Here is a 26,522-nt window from a genome sequence, read left to right as displayed (position 1 = left end):
CTTGCTGATGTCCTGGCTTCCAGCCCACTTCCAAGCACAATTCAAAATGTTGGTGCTTACGGGCCTTCCGGGTTGGCGCCATTGTTTAATGGCGGATTCCCTCCGAGCTCCGGAGGGAATCGGCTCCGTAGCGTCTGGGTCTGGCCGCTGCGGCGAAGCGGAGACCCTTAAAATCACAGGCGCGGATGCCTGTGAACACAGAGACTCGGCGGGCACCATTTGCGCCCCCCCAATCCGCGACGGAGCCTTTTTAAAGGCTTCGGAACGGAGGCAGGGTGGGGCGTGGTGCTGAGAGTACTCCCTCGCCTACGGAGTGAAGCCGCAAGCCATTGACAGAGAGCGCCAACTTCTTCCAAGACCGATTGGACTCTAAAATATAAACCCGTGAGTAATACGGAGATTGGAATCTTAAAAATTTTTAATTTTGGATTTGGAACGAGCGGGAAGGGGCTAAAAAGGAAGTCCACCCCCCCTCTTTGTAAACAATTTAAAGCAAAGGACTGGGCAGCTAAGGTCGAGAGAATTTGTTTCTTGTTTCTTTTTAATGAAAGATCCTGACTTCACGGTTTTGACACTATAAGAAGATTTACTGGAGGATAAAAAGAATTTTGGGAGCTGAAATTTCACCCCCCCGAGACCCGGGAACGTCCTATGAGAAAGCCTGTTGTATTGAGGATTTTGACAGCTGTCAAGTGAGCTGTCAGCTGGAAAAAGAGAACATTGTATCTGCTGTTTTTGCTGGTTTATTTGGTACAACTTGTTGAAAATAAGGAGGGCTGATACAAAATAACTGGACTTTTGGTTTTGAGCCGAAAGGAACATTAAGGAACTAAAATCCCCCTAGAGGGGTAATAGGGACACTACACCACAAAAATGGCTGGAGTATGTAAAATCCAAGCAGAATTGGACAGAGCACTCGTTCTCTTGGGAAACTTGCAAGATGAATACAATGCTTTGTCTACAGAGGTATCATTACTACACTGGACAGTAAACAACAGTTTTGAGCCTGATAAGGACTTGAAACAGGAAGCCTATTCAACTGAACAAATAAATGAAACTGAAAGTGTAGATATGATGGAGCAATATGTTGTTTTTGAAGAAAATGAAGGAGGAGCAGGAGATTTGCAGGAGTCAAAGGAGAGTTACAATATGAGGCCTGACATGATGATAAAAAAGGACAATAAAAATGGGATGTGGAAAGCCTGGTCTGAATGGGACTTTGGAAAATGGAGAGATCCCCTTTGGAGGAGATCTGAAGACCTGAGGATTACAAATTTGTTGAAGGTGAAAGCTGGAGCTTTGGGGACATATGGATCTGAAAGAAATTTGAAACAAGAGTTGGAGTACCCCATAGGCTTTGTTTTTAAGTATGGAGGACGGGCTGGAAGCAACATGGAGTCTGTTGGGCCGGAGCCCCTCCGAGACTTGGGGCTTAACATCAAGGACTATCAAAGAGACCGGCAGAAAGGAACTGAGAGAGATATAAGGGCCTCGGATGTGAGATCTCCAGGCTAAATAAATAACATAAAGACTGATGGATATTGGTTGGGGACTGGAACCGGGAGAAGGGTGGGTGGAGGTTGGGAATCCAAAGGGTACATAAGGATAATTTGCTTTTTATATTTTGTTAGTGGTAAGGAAATTGGGTAAATCGTGGAAGGGAAATTTTGGTCGACTTTAGGAAAAAGGCTTAAGAATAATTAATGAGGTATAAGTATTGATGTGTGATTTTAATAAGGTAAAATTGGTTTTTTCTTTTTAAATTAATTGAAAATAAGGCTGTTAGAAATAAATTGAGGAAATGGAAAAAAGAAGTAAAGTAAAACAATAGTATGTTAGAACAAATGTTTAAGTTAAGGTAAAGAAATAAGTTAAGGACTTGCTGAACTGACAATTTAAATTGGAATACAAGAAGGGGAGGTGTGAGGAGGTCTGAGAAATAAGGTTAAGAATAATAAGTATCAGAAATTTTATGTGGTTTTTTCTATTTTTCTTTTTCTTGGTTTAGTTTTGAATATTATGTATTTTTGTGGGTTTTTTTCTTTTTCTTTTTTTTCTGTTTTTTTGTGTATTTCTTGTTTTTGTTTGTTGTGTGTTTCTTGAAAATGCCAATAAATATTTAATAAAAAAAAAAAATGTTGGTGCTTACTTTTAAAGCCATTCACTAGTTGGGACCCGAATACCTGGAGGATAATATAGTCCTGGGTTAGGAAACCTGTGTCCCTCCAGATGTCATAGAGCATTGGCCACACTACCTGGAGGTGATATTGTCTACCAGCCCTTGGAGCATCCACAGGTTCCCCACACAGGTCTACAGCAACATGAACCTACCTGTACAACGAGGTCATATCTAGATGACCCTGTCATTTAAAGCATGATGAATGGTGAGTTGGGAGAGGGCCTTCTCAGTGGTGGCAACCTGTCTGTGGAATGCATTCCCCAGGAAGGCTTACCTTGCGTCTAATCTTGTTGCCTTTTTCACCAGGTGAATTTTAAATATAATTATTTTCCCCCAATGAATTTTAACTTGTACTGAATTGTTTTAAGGATACTGTCTATCTGTTGTACCTCTTTCATATTGTTTTACTGTTGTTCTGGATTTTATGCAACTTAAAAGCCATACTAAAAATATAAACAACCTTCCCTGAAATTTTTACCCACTGGTTCTAAGTCTTGCCCTCTGCAGCAACAAGTCTGCCACGTGTGATTATCAAGTTGCCTCAAGAAAGATGCTATGAAATGAGAAAGCCTCCATTTGTAAACCCAGATTTCCAACACAATTTCAAATTGGCACCTAAAGACGGAATTAACTTTTTGTCAAGAATGAAAGGCTAAATTAATTAAAAACCTAAATAAAGAGCAGATTGTTAGATGTGTTCCATAAATATTGAACTCATTTGAAAGCCTGCCCACTCTCTTTGATGTTCTAAGGGGATCCAAGATCTTTTGAAAGTCTGACCCTGAACTGTGGAGTCTTGAATTCCTTTGAAATCGTGGCCCTTGGTGCCCAAGCCATGCACATACAACAAAGCTCAAAGATGAAAAATATAAGGTCCTTTCATATTTTCCCAGAACCTGCAATGCCACTTAAAGTATACCCATTTTGAATGGTCACACAGAACCAACAGGAGAGAAACAACTTTTCCCATTCAAAGCAGGAGCGTGCATTGTACAGATGACAAAACAATAGCAGTGGACCAGATGTGCTAGAAGGGAGCCGGGCATGTTTAGCCTGGAGAAGAGGAGGTTAAGGGGTGATATGATAGCCATGTTCAAATATATAAAAGGATGTCACATAGAGGAGGGAGAAAGGTTGTTTTCTGCTGCTCCAGAGAAGCGGACACGGAGCAATGGATCCAAACTACAAGAAAGAAGATTCCACCTAAACATTAGGAAGAACTTCCTGACAGTAAGAGCTGTTCGACAGTGGAATTTGCTGCCAAGGAGTGTGGTGGAGTCTCCTTCTTTGGAGGTCTTTAAGCAGAGGCTTGACAACCATATGTCAGGAGTGCTCTGATGGTGTTTCCTGCTTGGCAGGGGGTTGGACTCGATGGCCCTTGTGGTCTCTTCCAACTCTATGATTCTATGAATGCACTTTCAGCCCCTGATGCTTGAACAGCACATTGAGCCACAGAGCTATAGCAGAACATAGACACTAGATCAGTAATAGGGAGACAGAAGCTTCAAACAAAGGACTGAATTTCAAGGTCTTGCACAATCTTTGGTTACTTTAAGGTTAACAGCAAGTTTCTTACCAACATTTTAAACGTCTTCCACATCTTTATGTCTAGCATTGCTACAATCACTGGACTTAAAAAAAAAAGAGCCCCAAGTTTGAAAACAGAACAAAGGGCTTATTTGTCACTCCCACTTTGTTTTTAGAAGTGTTCCTTTGCAGTTATTATTGCACAATGGAAGTATACAAACTTGCCAACAGCCAGTGCCCAAACTATACAATACCCTAATGGTATTAGTAAGTGCTGGATTGCCAAGAACATAAAGCAACACTTTTCTGGGTTAGTCCAAAAATCCTCATAACGCAGCAAACTGTGTGCACTAAGCATGGCAAATACACAGGACCACAAGGTTCCAGAATAGGGATAATGGGTGAGTGGGTGTATGTTTGTTTGATTGATTGATTGATTATGAAAACAACACAAAATATAAACAACCTGCAAAACATTATGTTTCTGGATCATAGTATCTCTAAAGCGGCTCCCTCAACCTTGGCCCTCCAGATGTTTTGAGACTACAATTCCCAGCATCCCTGACCACTGGTCCTGCTAGCTAAGGATCATGGAAGTTGTAGGCCAAAAACATCTGGAGGGCCGAGGTTGAGGAAGCCTGCTCAGAAATGTTATTATAGATTTGCATTTCAATAACTATTTACCAGGAATCATCTAATTGCTTTTACTACTCCTATTCAAAAAGAAACAGTTATTTTTTTCTTAGTTTCCTTGACACTTCTTGAGTTTGTACTTCTTGAGGGCCAGATTCAGCTAATGAGTTCTGCCAGCAGAAGTCCATTAAAGGGTTTCCACTTGTGCAATGGGTTTTTCTTCCCCAAGCCACCCCACAATTGGCTTGAGGGGGTCAGGTGAGCCCCCAGAACAGCACACGGAGGGGGAGAGGGGGAGGAGAGGGGGAATGGCTCCATCTGGCAGCAGAAATGTTTGCGCTGATGGAACAATTGTCATAGCACTATGATGAATTCCTTCCCCAGAGTTTTAATTTCCCCCCAACAAAGAATATGGATTCACGGACTCTTGCATTTTCTTATTCCAATAAGAAATAAACTCCTTCTCTCACTAAAAACATTCTCGTGTTGCCTACCCTCTCGTACTTTAACCAGATCTGTCAACTTGATCATACAGTGGTACCTCGGTTTAAGATCAGTCCGGTTTAAGAACGATTCGGTTTACAAACTCCACAAAACCGGAAATAGTATCCCGGTTTGAGAACTTTACTTCAGTCTAAGAATGGAATCCGAATGGTGGCAGGGCACCGGCAGCGGGAGGCCTCATTAGAGAAACAGCATCTCAGTTTAAGAACGGTTTTGGTTTAAGAACAGAGTTCCGGAACAGATTAAGTTTGGAAGCCGAGGTACCACTGTATATGCCATATCCGAGATTTCACTCTCCAGGAATCTATAGAGGGATGGTATCTTTCCCCTTCTGGCTGTCATTAGCAAATGAGTGGTCATTTCTGTATCTTTGTATTTTTTTTAACCTGCCTTTGAACCTGGCAACAGTCCCCTAAGGCAGCAGACAATAAGTGAATATGCACATATACATAGGATTCTTTTTTAAAGGTAGTGGCGACTTATGGGGGCTGGAGGAAGGGGATGATGGAAAAAGACCAGAGCCCAGGTCCTAATCAAGAGATTGCTGCTGCCAGGGCTGCTTCAGCTGCTGCTCTTCAAACATCTCTTGGTGTCCTCCACCCCAAGGCCTTCCTGGTCCAGGAATGGCAATACCTGTTGAACCAGTGATTGTTGGTAAAAGGTACTTCTAGCCAATGAGGCTAGCTGAGCCTCCAGTGACAGTGCTGGATCCAGAAGCACCCCCAAACTGTGAACTATGGGGTGCGGAGCTCATCTCGCATTTCAGGCCGAGGGAGCCGGTGTTTGTCCACAGACAGCTTTCTGGGTTATGTGGCCAGCATGACTAAACCGCTTCTGGCACAACAGGACATTGTGACGAGTGCCAGAGCGCATGGAAGCGCTGTTTACTTTCCTGGTACCTATTGTACCTATTTATCGACTTGCACTGGTATGCTTTCGAACTGCTAGGTTGGCAAAAGCTAGGATAGAGCAACGGGAGCTCACCCTATCATGGGGATTCGAACTGCCAACCTTCTGCTCGGCAAGAGGCCCAGTGGAATAGACCACAGCGCCACCTGTGTCCCTGCCAACCCCATCCAGAGTAGGCAACTGATCAATTTCTTAGACACGAAATGCATGTATTAGGAGAACCCACACATATGTATTATGAATTTTCATGTAGACTATTATTTCAAAATGTGGAGAACTGAAATTAAAACTAGAAAAATAAGAAACTGAGACAAACTCCTTTTCTCTACTTGAAGGCGATTTATACTGGCTTGAGGCAAAGAGACAGTCACAAGCCTGTAATAAACATAATTCATCTCTGCATTCAAATAAGCTGCCCAAATCTGTATAAAATATCACTCAAGGAATACTTCAGTATACATAAATACTGTTTGCAGCAAACCTTGGTATATAAACCCACAAGTTCAGTTACTGAATTCTACTGAATTCTATTGATGCTAAGGAACGTTTCCCCCCCTTTTATAACTTAACACATCGCACGTGTAGAACACAAAATGTTGCCATTCAAAGGAAGTCGAGAGGAACCTGAAACAACAAATTTTCAAAGGAACAGCATAAAGTAATATGTTAAAGGCATTCCACAGTAAGTTGGAATGGAACAAGCTGTATTAGATTATGATGGAATGCAAATTAAATGAGTTTCAGAAGTGCTGCCGCAGGTAAAAACAAAAGGAAAATTAGAAGGAAGTTCTAAAATTTCACCAACAAGCTGCCCTCTCTCATTTTCCTTTGAAGAAAAGTCATGTTTTCATGTGTTCATGATTATAGTTAATGACTGCTGTAGAGATGGGGCTGAGCCAAAGCCATGTATCTGAACAGCTCCAAGACTCCAGGAGAGACCTGGCTTTGAAACGATTTCCTACGCCTCAGGTCTATGTGGAGAACATGGCAAACTTAACACTGCTGCTACCACTGAGGATATTACCTCGAAGGTTTTAAATGGATGAGAAGCCTTGCTTTCATAAATGGTTTAAAATATAATCACATGTGGTTTTAATAAGAGGGCATCTTACCTCCATTTTATGTAGAATAAACTTAAATAAATTCATAATCTGTTTATTGCACCTGTTATTTTTAATCAAATATATTTTTTTTAAAAAAACAAAAACACTCAGTGTATGAAGTTAGGTCATAGCCTTTTGCAAAAAGGCATGGCAAAAAAAAAGTACTGGTACATCTATGTGTGCTTTCATATCTACCTTCTGAAACACTGAAATCCCCAAAGTACAGTACTCAGCTTCTGCAGTGCCAAAACAATAGGGATTAAACTACTTCTGTTCACTGTGATTCATCCAGTTACCAAGATGAAGTCTTTACTGCCAAAATCTTTGCACAGGTAAATTGCTGCTCCTTGAGAGGATACATATGAACATGTTCACATACATCCTGCTTGGATTTTACAATGCATTCCATTAACCATGAATTTAATTTGGACTAATCATAGCTCGGAACCCAAACCACGGCTGAGCTCCAAATGCACAATAAGCTAACCATGGTTTACTGAAATTTATCAACAGTCATTTGCTATCTGCTCAGAACTCCCAATTCTGCTCAACAATCCCAATTCTATGCTGCAGAGGCTACAGGAGGCATGGCAACTGCAATCACTAATTAATTATAGAAAACAGTAGTTAATGCAAACACAGTAATATCCTCTCTCAATATTTAAAGCTATACATTCTCTCTCTGAAATTTTCAGCCTGCCCTCTCCCTAGTCACCTTTTTCCTGTGGCTATGGCTTAACATTCTTCCTACTCTTTTCTTTCGCCAAGGACAAAACTTGCTTGAGCCAACATCTGTGGAATAAAAAGCCCTTCCTGATATATTCAAACTTCGTGGTAATAAATGGGGCAGATTTCATTATGTCTCCCATCTGCAGATCAATGCTACTGCAAGTTGAATGCTTACTTTGTCCACAATCATTTTCTGATTACCTTTTTTGTCTCACAACTACAGGAGAAACTTTGGGTCTAATGGAGGATGCATGTCTCCCTACCAAACTTGCAGGGGACAGATTAGTCATTATATGGAGGCAAAAACAAGCAAACAGCTAACTAGGAATCAGGTCAATTCAAAGGCTTATGAAACTTTCACTTATGCAGATTAAATGGAATCCTCAGGCCCCTGGCATGATTCCAGTGCAGTTCTTAGTGGTGAAAAGTCCTAGAAGCTGATGAAACAAGAAACCCAACCCATAAATAACCACTACAAAGGGGGAACTATTTGGCTAGAAAGCTGGGGCTAGGATTTTGTTTTTTTGTACTGCTTTAGCAGAAACTTGCCAACAGTAAACATACATATGGGTTCCATAAAAGATATCACATCTCATGCAATGTCCATGGCTAGTTGCCTGATACATGAGGAAGAGAAAATGATCTTTTTAACATTTAGTAACTCCAGCCCCAGTTTTATGCATGAGAATATAATACAGAATCTATTCAGCTGTATACTATGAAACTAGGACTATAGCGCTGTAGAAACAGAACCATTGTTAGATGTGGTTATTGGCATGTGGACGCCATACTGGATATAAATTTCATTACCAAGTTGTATCAGAAGGGATGGTTTTCATTTGTGACGTTTCATTAAAATTTAGAACAGTCTTGAACTACAACTAGCTTTGAAAATCCATTGTGGTTTTTCAGAAACACCAAATTAAAAAAAAAAAAATCTACAGGCCCAGCTTAATGAAAAACAAACATACTGCTAAATTCAAGCATGGTTCAATGGATTTATGTGGAAACACCCAATTAATGAAAGCTGCCATAAGCATTGCACTTCCAGCATCAATAAACTACCCTTTTTCCAATACAGAGATTTTTGTGTGCCCATTTCCTTCACACTACTTGGGATTCTTACATTTTTTCAAGTACTGCTCCAGTCATTCTTACATTTTTTCCAGTACTGCTCTTTCAGCCAAGTGTGTGTCTATTAAATGATCTTTCCAGGGGCTTAGGTGCCAAGGGAGACACTAAAATAATTCCGACAGTATTATGGCAGTTTTTCACACCAAGACCATCTTGCAGGTTGAGGATCTCAGAATCCTAGTACAGACATCCATTCCAGGTGTTCTATTGTCAAGAGTTTTAAAAGGGTACACATTCTATTTTATATACAGTTTGTTTGTGCATCACTCCCAGAACATCTGTTTGTTATACTGAAAGCATTACAGTTGGCAGTTCTATCCCTCAAACTTCATGAATGCTTGAAATTAAACAGATCTTAAGAGATTATTTTTCTGAACTAAAGCTACAGAACATTATTCTGAAGATTTAAATTGCAACTAGCAGACTTTTCCAGTCATTATTTAAAATAAAATGCAATGCACATCAAATCTTGGTGTTTGTGGAATATACATGCAGCATGTTTGACTTGCAAAACAACATTGCAGTGTAGCCCGCTTCTGTTCAGGGTCCCAGACAGCCAGTCATTCCTTTTACAGTTGTACCTCTGGTTACGAAATTAATTCGTTCTGGAGGTCCGTTCTTAACCTGAAACAGTTATTCACCTGAGGTACCACTTTAGCTAATGGGGCCTCCCATTGCCACCGCAACACCAGCACGCAATTTCTGTTCTCATCCTGAGGTAAAGTTCTTAACCCGAGGTACTACTTCCAGGTTAGTGGAGTCTGTAACCTGAAGTGTTTGTAACCAGAGGTGTTTTTAACCTGAGGTTCCACTGTACTAAATTACTCCATTGCATTCTACACCCTTTCTGATTTGTCTCTCCCTCCAACAGTCAGCCACATTTTATGACTACAAGGTATGTTCAATCACCATTGGGTCATTTTTTGGTTTCTACTCTTAGATTTCCCTCCTAAAAATCTTTGCACTCATGAAGACCTTGGGATTCCTGCAAGTCAGCTGATCCCTTGCTCTTGTGTGCAGATGGCACAGTTGTAGCTCCAGAAAGATGAATTCCCTGATATATAAGACTCCAAGTTTTTAGAAACCATAAACATTGCAGCAATATATTCAATCAAAGATCCAGACTAGAATCCAATAGTATTTATCAGCTTCTCTACTGATTTTCATATCAGTCAACCTTGAGGCCAGACTGACTTCAATTTGGTGATATTGCTTGATGGATCTCCTTTCATGTCTGTCGTGAAAATCGGGTTTAAAGACTGTAGAGGGCAATAAGCTGAGATATGAATGAGCCTTGTGCACTCACATGCAACTACTTCACTCTTGACTACTACACAAGTAGGCCATTCAAACTGAGAAACCATGGTTAACATCTTCAGAACAAGCCAGGATATGGAGTCATCCTGGCTCTGCGTACCCTGCTTGTTCCAAAGCCATTAACCATAGTTATCTACTTCATAATGCTATATTTAACTGAATACTTCAGACTTAATCCTCATGTAATGGGAGGGCTGAAGTTGCTACGTGTGGGGCCACAAGGCTTGTTTATAAGTTGGCCGAGATAACACAGCCTATGTGTAATGTATCAAGTTAGCAACTCTTCAGCAGTATTAGCAGGAAAGGCAGATCTTCCATCTACCACTTAATCAAACATGCAGATGGTGCCATCAGAAAGTTAATAAGGGATTCTGATTTTATTTTATTTTTAAAAAAATTCTATTTCTATTACATTTAATAATATTTTTATTATGAATTATACCCCGTCCATCTGGCTGGGTTTTCCCGGCCACTCTGGGCGGCTTATAGTGCATATAAAAACATAGTAAAACACCAAACATTAAAAACTTCCTGATACAGGACTGCCTTCAGATGTCTTCTAGAAGTTGTGTAGTTCTTTATCCCCTTGACATCTGCTGGGAGGGCGTTCCACAGGGAGGGCGCCACTGCTGAGAAGGCCTTCTGCCTGGTTCCCTATAACTTCACTTCTCAGAGTGAGGGAACCATCAGAAGACCCTCGGAGGAGGACCTCAGTGTCCATGCTCCTTCAGGTATACAGGTATTTATATGCATGAGCAGCTCCTTCAGATATGTGAATATTCCTATGTTATAATTTTCAGTCACATGTTCTGTATACATGGAGGAGTGAAGCAGCTACCTGGGGAGCCACAAGGCTATAAGAAACTGATCTTAGCATACCTACTTCCATCTCAGAAGCAAACACTGCTACATCCATGTTCAATTTGTTTGCATTATATTGACTAAATAAATAAAAATTGAAACAGTGCTAACAAAGAGGTCTTCAATCATTTTCTTCCCTTTCCTTTTTAAACAATAAGATACATCTATGTGTTTTCCTCTGCAATCCAAATCTTGCTGTAATACTCTGTATTTCTCTGTTCATCCTGCATTAACAAGAAATGGGATTACCACTAATTATCAAGCAACTTTTTCAGTTCTTCACAGTATTCGTATTCTTTATTGGGCCTTTATTTTTTGCCTGTCAGAACATGCCCAGGTCTGCCTAAATACATTCTTACAGAGACAAAAGTGTTTCCGGTGCATATCAACTCCAAGGAAAAATACTACTTTAGACCTTGCCTTACTCAGAAAGCCTTGTCACAATAGATGTTTTATTTCTAAATGGCATGTGTTTGCATAAGGAAAACCTCCTCATATTGTTGTCTGATGGGGTGGCAGCATGGCCCAAATGCTGGTGCAGACTTGTAATTACAAAAGGAAAAAGGTCTAGAAGGTTATTCAAACCAAACCCTCTTGTGAAAAGGAGACAAAGAAAAAAGTCAAGGATGTAGAACAAGCTTTTTCCTTACGCTGTAGCATAGATTCACCAAAACTTACAGAAGAAGAGACTGTTGAATTTGTAACCATTTAAAACTAGCAGTGACAATGGCCGGATTCCAACTAAAACCATAGTTTTAGCAAGATGAAAACGAACCTACGCAAACCTCAAGCTTTCATATTCTCCTCTCCCATTTCCTTCAAGGAGATCAAGTTTTAAACTTCCAATTGAACCACAGTTAATGCTACATCCAAAGCTTAAACAGTGGTTTCAAACAACCATGGTTAAGATAAATCAGAGTTTGTTGAGTTCAAATGACACATCAAGCTACAATTGATTAAAAAAATGGAAGCAAAAGCTTCTGAACTCCATCTTGTGGCCCTGCTAGAACACAGCCCAATGGTTGTTTAGGCTCATTCTTATAATAGTAAACTATGGGTAGGCAAACTAAGGCCCAGGGGCTGGATCTGGCCCAATTGCCTTCTAAATCCAGCCCGCGGACAGTCCAGGAATCAGCGTGTTTTTACATGAGTAGAAGGTGTCCTTTTATTTAAAATGCATCTCTGGGTAATTTGTGGGGCATAGGAATTCGTTCATATATATTTTTCCAAAATATAGTCTGGCCCCCCACAAGGTCTGATGGACAGTGGACCGGCCCCCTGCTGAAAAAGTTTGCTGACCCCTGTAGTAAACTATAATTTAGTACAGCCTTCCCCACCCTGGTACCTTCCAAATGCTTTGGACTACAACTCTCTCCTTTCCTAACCAATAGCCATGCTATCTGAAGCTGATGGGTGTTGGAAGATTGAGGATCACAGGCACAGCTTTAAAAGAAATTAAGGGGAGGAAGTAGTCTTGCACATTGCTTTTTTGACACTGCACCCCAAAATTAGGAAGTCATCAGACAACTGTACAGTGGAACAATAGAATAACAGATGAACGTAGTAAAACGAACTTTTCAGTACTTCAGCTTTATGACACTTTGTTGTACAGAAAACTTTTAAAAAATCATTTCCAAGATGCGTATTGTGCAAGTGGAAAAACTGCATTTCCACATAAACAATAGATACAATCTGCTTAAAACTAGATAGACTTATTTTTCAATAATTTCCTTAACGGATAATATATGAAAACAAGACTGACTACTGCAAATTCATTATGCAGAATAGCGCAATCAGATAGAAAACAAGGTCAAAAATAAATAAATAGGCACATATGTATAACTGAGACACTTGCGAACTAGAGAGTTGGACAGCAAAAATCCCAAAGTGACAGAGAGCTTTCTGAACACGAGGCTAATGAATGAGATTATGTAACGTTAAACAAATTTGCAACACTAACCAAACCATTTTAGCTCAGTAGTAGCAAAACCAAATGTGATTGAGCTATGAATGTTTGCCAATATCTTCCTATCAGGCAACTAAATTAGCCCTGCACAAAGTATACAGAATGGATGGCAGGAACAAACTTCAAAAGCAGAGTGTATACCATACACTCAATCAGCAAATAAAAAGCACTTCAAGCCACCTCTCTTTCCCTCTATACTCTGCTTTTCATGAATGAAACTCTATTGTTGAAAGGTACAAGCTACCACGATAAGGGCTGTCACATGCAAGTTAGAGCAAACTTGTTTTCTGCTGCTCCGGAGGATAGGACCTGAACTGACGGCTTCAAGTTACAAGAAAGGGCATTCCGACTAAACATCAGGAAGAACTTTCTGACATTCAGGGTTGTTTCACAGTGAAATGGGCTCTCTCAGAAGGTGGTGGACTCGCCTTCCTTGGAGGTTTTTAAGCAGAGGTTGGATGGCTATCTGTCATGGATGCTTTATTTGAGATTTCTACATTGCAGTGGGTAGGACTAGATGATTCTCAGGGTTCCTTTCAACTCTACAGTTGTATGATTTAAAAACAAAAATACTTTTGACATATTTAACATATACACACAAAAGGAAACAGAAAAATAATACTCTTCTCCATGTAAATCACACATTACTCTTACACAGAAAATTTGTTGTTGTTGTTTAGTCGTTTAGTCGTGTCCAACTCTTCGTGACCCCATGGACCAGAGCACGCCAGGCACTCCCGCAGTTTGGTCAAACTCATGCTGGTAGCATCGAGAACACCATCCAACCATCTCATCCTCTGTCGTCCCCTTCTGCTTGTGCCCTCCATCTTTCCCAACATCAGGGGCTTTTCCAGGGAGTCTTCTCTTCTCATGAGGTGGCCAAAGTATTGGAGCCTCAGCTTCATGATCTGTCCTTCCGATGAGCACTCAGGGCTGATTTCCTTAAGAATGGATAGGTTTGATCTTCCTGCAGTCCGTGGGACTCTCAAGAGTCTCCTCCAGCACCATAATTCAAAAGCATCGATTCTTCGGCGATCAGCCTTCTTTATGGTCCAGCTTTCACTTCCATACATCACTACTGGGAAAACCATGGCTTTAACTATACGGACCTTTGTTGGCAAGGTGGTGTCTCTACTTTTTAAGACGCTGTCTAGGTTTGTCATTGCTTTTCTCCCAAGAAGCAGGCGTCTTTTAATTTTGTGGCTGCTGTCACCATACAGCAAATTATAAAGATGCTAAAAATACAATAAACCAGAAACCCATCGAAATCTGAATCCCCCACCCCCATCCCAAAGCTTTTTGGAATCTAGCTTGTATTTTCTTTGCTACTTTGATGATCAGCAAGTGTTTGTCTGCAAGCAAGATACATATCATGTCCAGGGTGGGTCTGTTTGACACATACTGGAAGATACAAGTAAGGAATGTGTGCCTAGGGTGCTCACGTAAGGGGAAACTACATCAGTAATAAGAGACATCCTCAATCTGGCCAAACTCAGAAATACAGACTTTGCTGAGTTCGTATGTTATTAAACCTCCCATCCAATAAAGCAAACAGCCAGAATGTAAGGATCATTTTCGTACACATTGCTGATGAAGCAGAAGGATCCATTGCACAAATCTGTTGCGCCTTGTTCCACTGTGTAATGCTGCCTCTGAATGACATAACATCATATGACTCCTCAGTCTTGCAACAGAAAACTGTGGTAAGAGAACTGTAACCCTCCCAGTAGTTCAGCTTCCTAAACGGGCCAAAGAGGAAGTATATTGTCATTGCTCATGCAACTATACTTACCTACCCCAGCTTTATATTAATAGAATGAATGCTGAAGTAGAGAACAGTGAAAACAGAGCAACAAACGAAAGAAGATAAAGAAAAACATGGCACACCCAGTGAAAGAAAGCAAAGGCACAGATCAGCAATGAATTGCCTGCCCAAACCAAACACACATACCGCTGATTTAGCAGCAACCACAGTCGAAGACACCTGCAGGGTCATGAAAAAACCATGCATTTGTTCAATTTCCATCCCCAGTAACATCTCACTATTATGCAACATGTCCAAACAAGTGAAATCAGACTGGGCAGAATATGAGCTCATACATATCAACTATAAGATCTATATTTTACTAGCAAGAAAAAATTGTGCCCATTATTTTTAAAGCTTCATCATCTGTGGGCCTCTCTAACAAGGCTGCTTGCCAAATTATGTATGGTAATCTTGTGGTATGGATTAATGCCTAAAAATTAGACTCAAGCCATTCTGTTTTTGTTGTTTTCATTCTAGTTCAAAGAAAATGATTATTATACATCTGGCCCCATCCCCTTATGGCTTCACATCTTTCCCTTATGGTTTTTGTCTTTTTAACAGAGCATCACACCAAGAATGAAACAAGTGCCAAGCAATTTCACTTAGTAGTTATTTTAAAACCATGAAACTGAAAACAAAAATTAAATGCAACGTTGCTTTCCCTCACATGAGCCATGCAATTGCAAAATAAGTTCTTCACAACGACTTCCTTTCATATGCCTAAGCAAAGCAGCAATTTGATATCCGTAGCAGAACCAGTGCAGCAGGGTAGTTAAATTGCAGACTAGCAATATCTAAGCCTTGTGCAACCTCCTGGCTTATAGGTAATATTTTATTCCACATTCAATTTCAATTTCTGACACGCCCCTTCACCACCTGTCCCAGGAGGCGTTACAGCCATTTACATATTAAAATCAGTTTATAATACGTTACAGACAAGAGGTGGGTCCTTAAAAAAACAGAAGCAAAGAACACTCCTTTTTACAGTGCTATCTCTTTATCATGGATGCTTCTGTAGGACAATTTCAGTCTACCAAATATGGACCTTTAATACTGTAAAACCTATTCAACATTAATAGGTGGGTCTACTTAACCATTATTGCCTTCCTCCTTAGCAATAAAAATGCTTCTCTTTTATCTTTTCCTAATCCAGCTCTAGAGGTGTTCTGACTGTACACCAGACATAGGCAAACTCGACCCTCCAGATGTTTGGGGACTACAACTCCCATCATCCCTAGCTAACAGGACTAGTGGTCAGGGATGATGGGAGTTGTAGTCCTGAAGTATCTGTAAGGCCGAGTTTGCCTATGCCTGCTGTACACCATCCCTTCAAGAGTGAAGAGTCCTCCAAAAAGCAGCTTTGTGTCAACAATGAAGAAAAGTTATAGAACTTCTGAAGAGTCCAACTTGACTTTGCAGAAAGCATCAGACGAATTAAGGAGTTATTCTACATTGCAGGTACATATATGCATGGGGGTATAAAAAGTGAGATGAGAAGGAAACAAAATACAGAAAATTATAGACAATTATAATTAGGTACTTAACAGTGTTAATTCACAAAGCAGTTTTTAATGAGCGATATATTCTGGGTCACTCAACCATCTGATACAGGTTTAGAGGGATGCAGGGAAGGAGAGAATGGCTGAAATTTGCAACCTGCCACTTTTGTTTTATGGATACCTTACTGTCACAGCTGAGTGACACTGTTGGATACAACCCAATTGTTACTATTGTTATAATCTGTTCGCATTTTCACAAATGCGATGGATGAGCCATTAATTCTGTTTTCATTAACTACAGTGGTCATTTACTTGTTTAATTTATTGCTTTTTTGCAATAGATAAAGCTTTTAGATCAGGTCACATATAGAATTTTCAGGAAATATAAACAAACAAGTAAGGTACTTGAGTAAAAACTTCCAGAAACATTTCCTTAAAATTTGCTAGATTAAGGAGTACCATGCAATCAAAACCGCTATAACATTTCCCAAGCCTTCCTGTTAAAACAAGCTACATGCCTCACTGTTAAAAGAAAATGACAGAGAGAAATACTCACACTTTCTGGATGCTGAATAGCAGCTTCCCACTGCAGTCTTATTCTCTGGGGCATCATCACATCATCCTGTAATAAATGGCACACTGTAACTATATGTGAAAGAGGGCCCACCACAGTTCTCAAACAATAACTAGAGATGGTTGCCAGATTAACTGGTCACTTTACTAGCCCAAGTACAAAACTATAAAATACACAATTGGCTGCAACTACTGGAGGGATTCCAGATACCACTTTATTTCAATAGTTTATGCATGGCTACCAGAGTAGTAAATTTAGCCCCCAAAAGAAAATTAACATAAATTAGAACTAGAAGGGAAAATCCAGACTTTTTACAGTAGACAAAAAGTGAAACTGTTACCATTTTATACAATAAACCAAACCACATTTCAGAATTTCCTACCCACGGCAGAGCCTAAATGTTCAAAAATATACTATTAATATGTCTTGCTATTTATGTATAACTATTGATGTGTAAAGCACTTTAAAATCATTTTCCTAGCAACTCTAGCAAGAGTTATGTGAGGGAGATGGTTATGCTTCTAGGTTTATACTTGGGGAACTAAGGCTAAAAGAAAGGCTTCATTAGGGTTTGAACCAAAGTATCACTGAAACCACTGACTATACTACAGTGGTACCTCGGGTTACATACACTTCAGGTTACATATGCTTCAGGTTACAGACTCCGCTAACCCAGAAATAGTACCTCAGGTTAAGAACTTTGCTTCAGGATGAGAACAGAAATCGTGCAGCGGTGGCGCAGCAGCAGCAGGAGGCCCCATTAGCTAAAGTGGTGCTTCAGGTTAAGAACAGTTTCAGGTTAAGAACGGACCTCCGGAACGAATTAAGTACTTAACCTGAGGTACCACTGTATATTGTAGCTATTTGAACCCACTTGTATCTGCCTGTTTAGGTATTTGTAAGTTATATCAACGCCAGCATATAGACTGATCATCATATCAACAACTCATTCAAGAAGCCATATTTTGAACTGAGGCTGAAGAGCCAGTGGTATTGGCTGAGCATAGAGCCCCTCTAGACCCCTTCAGAGCCATAATCTTCTTTTGAGCCTCAAGAACCAGACATGATCTACTGATTCTACAAGTTCCGAGTACATGGTGGCAGGCCAAGAGGGTCAAATTCTTGACTGTACTACTTCAGCCTGTAGGCGGGAGGTTATTTTTATGAGTTGTTTTTCAGTTTGTTAAACTAAAAGATTAGTGAGCAAAGCTATGGTGAAGTGGTATAGTCCAGAATTCAACCACTTCAGTCTACCACCTTGTGGAATGGGTCTGGTTTCAAGCTTTAAAAAGCCTTAAAAAAATTAGGCCCAGGATATCCGATAGACCTCTTGCACCCATATCAGCCTGCCCACACATTCAGATGCACAGGAGAGGCCTTCTCTGTGTGTCCATCTCACAGATCAGCAAGCTTGGTAACCTTACGACTTCTGAACGCCATGCGAGTGGATCTTCGACAGGCTCCCACGCTTCAAGCCTTTCCCTAAAGATGTAACTTTTCCAATGGGCTAAGTGGTGATTGATGCTTTATGTCCTGGATTGTGGTTTGCTACTGCTGTGGGAAGCGTTTTAATTTGCTGCGAAAGCTTTTTTATTGGCTATTCTCCGGGGTCAGTTGATAGTTTTGCGGTTGTTGTTATTTTATAATTTGTGTTGTTGTAAGACACCTTGGACAGAGACTACCCACACAAGCTGCCTAATTTTTTAAAACCAAACTAAACAAAACAAAACACCCTTCTGCCCTGCGCCCCCCATAGCACCTATGAAGTTTCTAACAAGTCTCCCATTAACACATTGCAGCCATTCATTCCTATTTGCCTCTGTCCCAGCTTGCACATGGGCAAATATTTGAAGTGCATAAGGGGGAGAACTCTCCTAAAACCTCTGCTGCCACTGCCATTTGAGGGAGGGGGGTGGAGTGCTTCGCCTGTGGGGAAAGCAATTAAGGTGCATATAGTCAGGGGATCACAAGGATTAAGAGCTGCAACTGGGAACATTAAGGAGCCCTTGGTCGAAGACTGAGCAACTAGTTCCCTCTCCCTGTTCTAGGAACTTGAAGCCACCCTAACACTACAGTTTATCCAAAAATTATAACAAGGTTGGGAAACAAATCTGTGCCAGTAGCTACATACAATTAATCTACCTCGAGGTAAAACAAAAAACTTGAAAGTAAACTATACAGCTTATCAGTTGTAGAAACCTGGTGACAAGAGTCATAAGACTTTTTTCATACATTTGTCAAGTTCCTAACTAGAGCACAATGGTTTTTTCAAAGACATGTCAGGAAGAAAATGATCAACTGAGCACACACCTAGACAGCATATTGCTACAGAAGTATGGAACATGAATTGCAGTGGCATGAATAAAGTAAGCATACAACAGAATTAGTGCATCTTTTTGCAGCATTAGTTTAGAAGAAATGAACTACTCCAACCCCACTTTATAATCACTAACCTAAAACGTAATCATCAGATTGCTCTTATTCAATTATTCTATAGTTGAAATCAATACAGCTATAAACTGATATACGTTTTAGAAGCTGTGGGATGCTATCACGACCAGTTAGATTTTGGGGGGTTTCCCTTGCTGAAGTTCTCTAGGCATATATTTTTGTCCTTTTTCAACCCCTTCCACAATATTCCATCTCTAGCTGAAGCAATTTCAATTTTTTAACTGCTTAGGAGCATTTCTGTGTCTGCTTTGCTTGGCTCTTATAGAAAAACTACATAAAGACAAGCTATAACTTGTTCATTATACTTCCTGTTTGTTTTCCTACTACTGAGAGCCAGTGTGCTGTACTGGTTTGAGTGCAAACCAGGACCTGGAAACCAGAGGTCAAATTCCCACTCAGTTAATGAAGCACACTAGATGAACTTGGGCAAGTCACTGCCCAACCCACCTCACAGAGGCGATTAAATGCAGAGGGGGGAAACAATGTATGCTACTTGAGCTCCTTGGAGATGTCGGTGGGATATAAATGCAATCATGAATGAATAGCTCATCTTGAATAAAGTAGGAAGTAGGATTACACATTGCAACAATCCAGTTGTTTTTGCTATAGTGCCTTCCATGATTTTATTTGCGGGGCGAACTACTGGAAAAGATGCAATATCTTAGCTTGCTGTATGCAAGCTTGTGTTGGCACAGATACAACTCGATTTTTCTTTTATACAAGGGACTTCATTGCTTTTTATACTTTGCAAATTCCTAGCAGGAACTATGGCAGTGAAATTGAAATATTTCCACTTGCTCTATGAATAGCAGATTTCCAACTGTTCACATCTCTGCTAAAGAGAGAATGATAATCCTACAATTTTGAATGAAAAGATTAAATGAGGAACTGACTCATTGACCCATCTAGACACTTTACTCGCAGGGACTGGAGAAGTGCTCACATGTACTCAGCATTGTTTCTTTGATTAACTTGCGGGTGATTTTTTTTGGGGGGGGGAGGAATCCGCTTTACACAGATGCAAGCAATAAATGAATTAATTTCTTAACTCCAGTACTGCACTGGAAATGTGTGTGCTGATCTATTGATCTGATCCAGAAGCCCTGCACGTGTGCATATGGTTTCCTATCTCAAACAACTTCTGCATTCATTTCAATAGTGCATTCATTTGCATGTGAGATCTTCTACCACAGTTCAAACAAATGGGGAAACAACAGGCACATAAGATCCAAGTATGCATTTGAGGGTCAACAGATTCTTAGATTTGAGCAAGATTGCTTAGTTATGCACATCTGCTCAAGCTCTTATACAGCTGTTTTCATGGTTGTATTTAAAGTGCCTATACGTATTTAAACTTTCTTTCCTTCTTTTTCTCTTTCCTGGAGATGTTCCAGCATCCAACACTGAAGGCAGAATAGCTTTTTCTGTCCAAAGTGTTCAAATAAATGTTTATTTCCAACAAAAGGGACAGTCTCTATTGGCATGAACGTAGAATAGATGGTTTACTGTTCAGAGCCTTTGATTTTATTCCCAATAAAATCTTTATGATCTACAGTAAAATTCAGTCTGGAAAAATATTCATTAGGTAGTCTCTGTGTCTTAACACACACACACACACACACACACACACACACACACACACACACACTTTCTCATTCTCCTTGCATGCTTGTTTAGCAGAAGAAATGTAAATTACCAGAATGTTTTTAAAATTATTTTGCAAAGCAACTTGAAAATCTGATGTGTTGATAAACAACATTTGTTTTCTGTGTCTTTTTCTGTGTTTAACATAACAAATTCCTGAAATTTATACGCATCCATGAATTACTTGGTATTCTCATTGGAATCAATTTCTCGGTGCTATGCAGTAACTGCTGAAAAACAGATGTTACCAGCTGTGTGTGCTAACATTATCTGTGACTGCTCCTATATACCTCTTTTGATTCTTGGTTTCAGTTCACCAATTCAGTATCAAATTATTCAGAATATCATGCTGGTGTCAGTCATGTGAAATGCTCTTGATTACTGCCAAGACACTGACCTTCAGAAAATGTACTGTACTTGTACATTCAGGTATGTTATAGGCTGAAAAAAATGTGTTGCTTCAATTTTTCTAGTATATCAGACATGCAAGAAGAATCTATTGATAGGTGATGGTTTATTGATATTTCTTGTATTTGAACTGGCAGTGAGATTGAATTGGTTACGAAATATACACAATCTGTAATCATTACAAATTTTAAATAGGAGTTTCTTGAATGTGACTAATCTCTTCTCAAGCCCTGAGAAAGAGATTCTGAGTTCAGGATGCCAGAACAGAAGACGGGTACTTAAAATACCCCCCCAATGGAATGTCCTAATTCAGTTAGAAACACATACACATTTGGAGGGGGGGTAGAGGCAGGGGATTGCTCAGCAATATTTGACAAAAGCATGTTTTAATGAGATTAACATCCTAAGAATTACTGTGGTTTTGAATTTATTTATTCATTAGTCCAAGATATTGATGGGGAAGGAAAACTTTTTCTTTAAAAAAAATCCAGACCCACCTTTGCAATGTGTTTTGGTTTACCAGTATGTTTCCTATTCCACCTTGTATTTAGTGGCAGTTCAGTGTGGGTGGGGGCAGATATCCAGAGGCCACACAGCTACAGTATAAAGTCCCCACAATTGCATGTAGAGTTGGCTATGTGTGGCCCCTGACAACTAGGTTAAGCTTGGTGTTACCACTACTGCAAATTATTGGATTTCTCAGGGATACAGGAAGCTACCACCTCATGCAGCTCTACAAGATGGTACATGGTAAGCTTTTGTGGGTCGGGGGGCCTCATGAATTCATCCTAACGTTTGTAGTTGAGAGGCATTAAAGAGGAACTAAATATATGCTTCTTCTTCCTGCACTGCAAGCAAATTTATATGCTTTACTTCTACAGATTAATTAAATCTTATCACTTCATTAAAATTGTCATTTAATCTCACAAAAGGTGCTAGATGAGCCACTGCACCTCTTCAAACAAGAGAAACCCCATTCAAAAATCTACCAGAGCTATAGCACTACAGTTTCTTGGCCCCACCAGAGGACAGTGGCAGCTAGCAGGGGGACGGGGGCTGAAAAGCTGACTAGAGGAGGAAAGACAGCTGGTTTGAAGTGCTTTTTTATTTGCTGATTGTGTGTATGATGTATGTAAGCTATTTCCACTTGTCACAAGATCACTTCTGATTTTTCTGTACAAAATAAGTCAGTCAAAGATTTTTTGGGGGGGGTGAACTGAGGGTTTGTGGTTAGATGCCACATAGTTTCACTTTCTGTGAGAAGGGGACAATTCCTACTTAATCATCCTAGCAGAGCAAATTGGTCTCTATATATTTAAAATGCTCTGCCTTGACTGCAAAGGGAACATCTAAACTGATAGTAGGGTTAAGTTTTGCAGAATTTGAGGGCTAGTCTCTTGTGGAAGTAGGTAAACCCGATACAAATACATGTGGTTTGAATGCCTTCTTTCCTGAAGGTGGATGGAGACCAAGAACATAAAAACATCTGGCCGTGTTTAGAAAACCCTGCTGGCTTTTCATGTGAAACAGATATCTTCTTCTTGCAACAAATTGCTTACCTGCTCAGAAAAGACTTTGGAGGACAGAAGCATGTCTGTTATTATCAAATTCCTGTAATACTGGATTATTTGGAGTGCATGTTATGAAATTTATTTCGTGGCATAGTGATTGCTTATAATGACCCACTTGACAGTAGAATATTTGAATTTTCTTAATTCTGTTTTCATGCCATCAGGTCTAAGAAAAATGGCACATCAAGTAAAACAATACCTATTATCCAATTAGAAGTGCCAGCTAGGTTGCAGATTTAAAAGGTGTGTGCCACTTAAACTTCCAATACAGTGGTACCTTGGGTTAAGTACTTAATTTGTTCCGAAGGTCCGTTCTTAATCTGAAAATGTTCTTAACCTGAAGCACCACTTTAGCTAATGGGGCCTCCTGCTGCTGCCGCGCCGCCGAAGCACGAATTCTGTTCTCATCCTGAAGCAAAGTTCTTAACCCGAGGTACCATTTCTGGGTTAGCGGAGTCTGTAACCTGAAGCATATGTAACCTGACGCATATGTAACCCGAGGTACCACTGTATCTCAACGGCTAAGAAAATATCCAGATATAGCAGCAGTTTTATAAGGTGGAATGCTTATTAAACTTAAAAAGTACCACATCATCATAACCACATGAAACAGTTTTATACCAAATTATGGAAAACCATTAGCGTAGAATGATAAAAAGGAAATGGACAATTAAACGTTTTGTTTCAGGTAGAAAATACATCTGGCAAAATTTTTTTAAAATCACTTACAGAATCCAGAAAGCACAGATAAGTCCCCGAGCTCTGATCTATTGCATGGTTTTTAGCAAAGCCCACTGTAGATAAAGCAAAGTTACAAAAGAGTGCATGAGCATCATTGCAATTTGCAATCTAAGTTTTTCTACTCAAAAACACACTAGGTGACATTAAAGCTCCTTGCCAGATTTCAGAATTGCAGCCCACAGTAAACAAGCCATAATGGATGCTTGAGTTGCACACCCATGACAAATTCTATTCTTTCCTTCCTGGATACCTCTTCATGTATATGAACTTTATGAATATATAGCCTTGAACTTCACAAAGAAATGATAACTAAACCTCTGTGGTGCAATGGCTCAGTGTGTATCTGGCTGTTAACCAGAAAGTTGGTGGTTTGAGCCCACCCAGGGATGGATGTGGTAGGATCCTGCATTGCAGGGGGCTGGACTAGGAACACCCTTCCAACTCTACAATTCTAGGAAATCATTTAAATTAAAATTAAACCATTTAAAGTTCTAAGGCTGCCGTAACTAAATTAAAATGACTGGAAAACACAGTAAAACCTTACAAGACCTGGACATGTTTACTGAAAAGTAAAGCAGGTCTGGGCATGTTGAATGAACAGAACCAATAGCTCGGAATAATTATCTCCTGAGGAATAAAATGAATAGACTAAAATTGAACAACTAATCCTGCCACAGAGCAGTAACTGTTCCAGCAGGATCAGTTGTGTAATCAAGTTTGTCTCTCTCTCTCCCCATCCCAAGCATATAATGTTTCAAATAATTGTCTGATTATAGCAAGGAAGGCTAAAAGGATGCTATGATTAAGGGCACATTCAAAGGTCATAAAATCAGTCATGGATGATGCTTATAAGGAAGCTTGTGGGGTCGCCACTGTGATGAAAGGTAGCCAGAAAATTAGATTCATTGTCATTTAAATCACTTGCCCAACACTCAATAAGTAGCTTGATCCATATGTTGCTGCTTTTACACATCACAAAATCAGTCATAAAGGCTGACTTGAGTCATTTGGATTTCATAATATATGAACGCTGGAGAACGTTTGGTTATACATGTGACAGGCAAAGCTTAAGGATATGCTTTAAAAAAATTATTTAAGTCAAAACAATCTTACAAATATTTTAAAAGGTCAGCACTTAAATGCACATATGGGTAACAAGCTGGTGAGATAAGTAGGTCAGAGGAGAAACAATCTTGTTTGTTTGTTCGTTCAAGTGCAAATAGTTTAGAAGTAAGCTTAATTAAAAACAAGACACCCAAAGTTTTGGTAGTTAGCTAGTCATAAAATGCCCTTTTGACATCAGCACAATTATAGGATTTCCAAAAGATTTTATTCCGCATGGAAACTGGATTATTTAAACAACTGGTCTAAGGCAATGAATTTTGTTTGGCATAAGCAAAGAATTTGCTGCAATATTGCTATACTGATGAGACTCAAATGTTTGTGCCAAGGCTTTGCATTTTGCAAGGCCTGCTTACTTAGCAAAAAGAGCCTGTTACCATGGTCACAGGAGGGGGGGAAACTAAGACCCTGTGAGATATTAACATTCCTCACTCTTGGAAAGAAGTTGTTTTGTGTTAGTTTCTTTAAAGCCACTGACCCCTCTCTTTTGTGGGGGGAGGTTTCCCTTTTGTTTTCCTTTTTCCTTTTCCATGGCAGAAAAGAATCAGAAATGAATCTTAATCCAGGGTAAACAATCCAGGACGTGAAGACTGTCACATTTGTTTCGTTATTGGGGCTGCTTGTTTCAAAGGAAGTACTCCCTACAAGTTTTAACTACTCTTAACCACAGGAAAGTAAATCACTAAGGACAAAGGGGTCACAAAGATTTCCATCTAAACTGGCTGCCCAAATGTAAATACAAACGAGCTGCTCCACACTGGAAAATGATTACTGCATGGCAACCTGCTTTTAAAGGTATATAGTTTGAACAAAATACACCTTTCCTAATCCAATTTACCAATGACTGGGAAAATTCAGAAGCCATAGGGTTTTTTTCCTTCCTGTGTCTATGCATTTTTTCACATCATAAAATGTACTTTTTTAAAGTAAAAACTAAGACTCCCAAACCCTAGCACTTTGCCAATCATATGCATATTAGCCTGGAAACCAAATGTCAAATAATTATTTTGGTTTTTTTAGAATTGTCAGTATTTTCCCCAAGTCTATGGTTGTTTTTTAAATGTTACACAGCTTCCAAAAGAGGCTCAGGCTTTAATGAGTGTCTAAGGAACAGTTTTATGCTTCTGGAGTAGCCACCATGTAACAACCCATAAACTTGAGGAATTGTTGGTAAATACAAGGAACAGTTACAGTAAATGAGGGGGCTACATCTGATGGAGGAAATCAACTACGCGGAAAGAACAGCAGGCTTCACTCAGGTCATCATGTATTTATTTTCATGTGAAAATGTTTCAAACTGGGCTGCAATACCACAAAGGGTGCACATATTGCTACTGGTATTCTAACAGGAAGAAGCAAATCCCTCCCCTCCTCTCCATGTTATCCCCACCATAACACTGGCTGAGAGGCACTGACTGGCCCAAGGTCACCTCATGAGCATCATGACAGAGTGGGAGTTTGAACCCTGTTCTCCCAGATCCCAGTCCAGTATTTGCAAGTTATTATACCACACTGGCTGGCTGGCTTACTCTCTGAGCTTGTTTAAGACTGCAGGCTTTCCCACACTTACCTTTTGCTCTGCTCTTTCCAGGCAGAGGTCTGCACTTTAATGCTTCGTGTCTAAGCGACTGGTTTCCCCCCTTGCCACGAAGCTTTCCCAGTGAAAATCCAATCTTTAAAACTGACTCAGAACAAACGTCAATTCAGGTTTTCCACAGATTGCTGTTTGCTCCAATTGTGCTTTAAAGAGCAGGTTTTTGAGGGGAAAGCTCCAGAGCAAAAAAGGTGTGCTTAAACACAGAGCTTTAAATCTCGGACCATGCCTGGAAAGAGTGGAAGAAAG

At 39.9% G+C, this 26,522-nt stretch overlaps 1 protein-coding gene across 1 annotated transcript in view; it reads right to left on the bottom strand.

The window, feature by feature from the left end:
- Nucleotides 1-26,522, bottom strand: part of B3GNTL1 (UDP-GlcNAc:betaGal beta-1,3-N-acetylglucosaminyltransferase like 1) — a 163,695-nt gene that overhangs the window by 130,814 nt on the left and 6,359 nt on the right. The window contains exons 4-6 of the mRNA XM_083597761.1: nt 23,546-23,610; nt 16,725-16,790; nt 14,814-14,846 (exon numbers count right to left, since the gene is read on the bottom strand). Coding sequence (XP_083453887.1) covers nt 14,814-14,846; nt 16,725-16,790; nt 23,546-23,610 — 164 coding nt within the window. The remainder of the gene's footprint in view (nt 1-14,813; nt 14,847-16,724; nt 16,791-23,545; nt 23,611-26,522) is intronic.

Source organism: Podarcis filfolensis (assembly GCF_964270895.1).
Source record: "Podarcis filfolensis genome assembly, chromosome: 2".
Lineage (NCBI taxonomy): Eukaryota > Metazoa > Chordata > Lepidosauria > Squamata > Lacertidae > Podarcis > Podarcis filfolensis.
The sequence above is the reverse complement of the archived record's forward strand: the minus strand, read 5'-3'. Positions and strand labels throughout refer to the sequence as shown.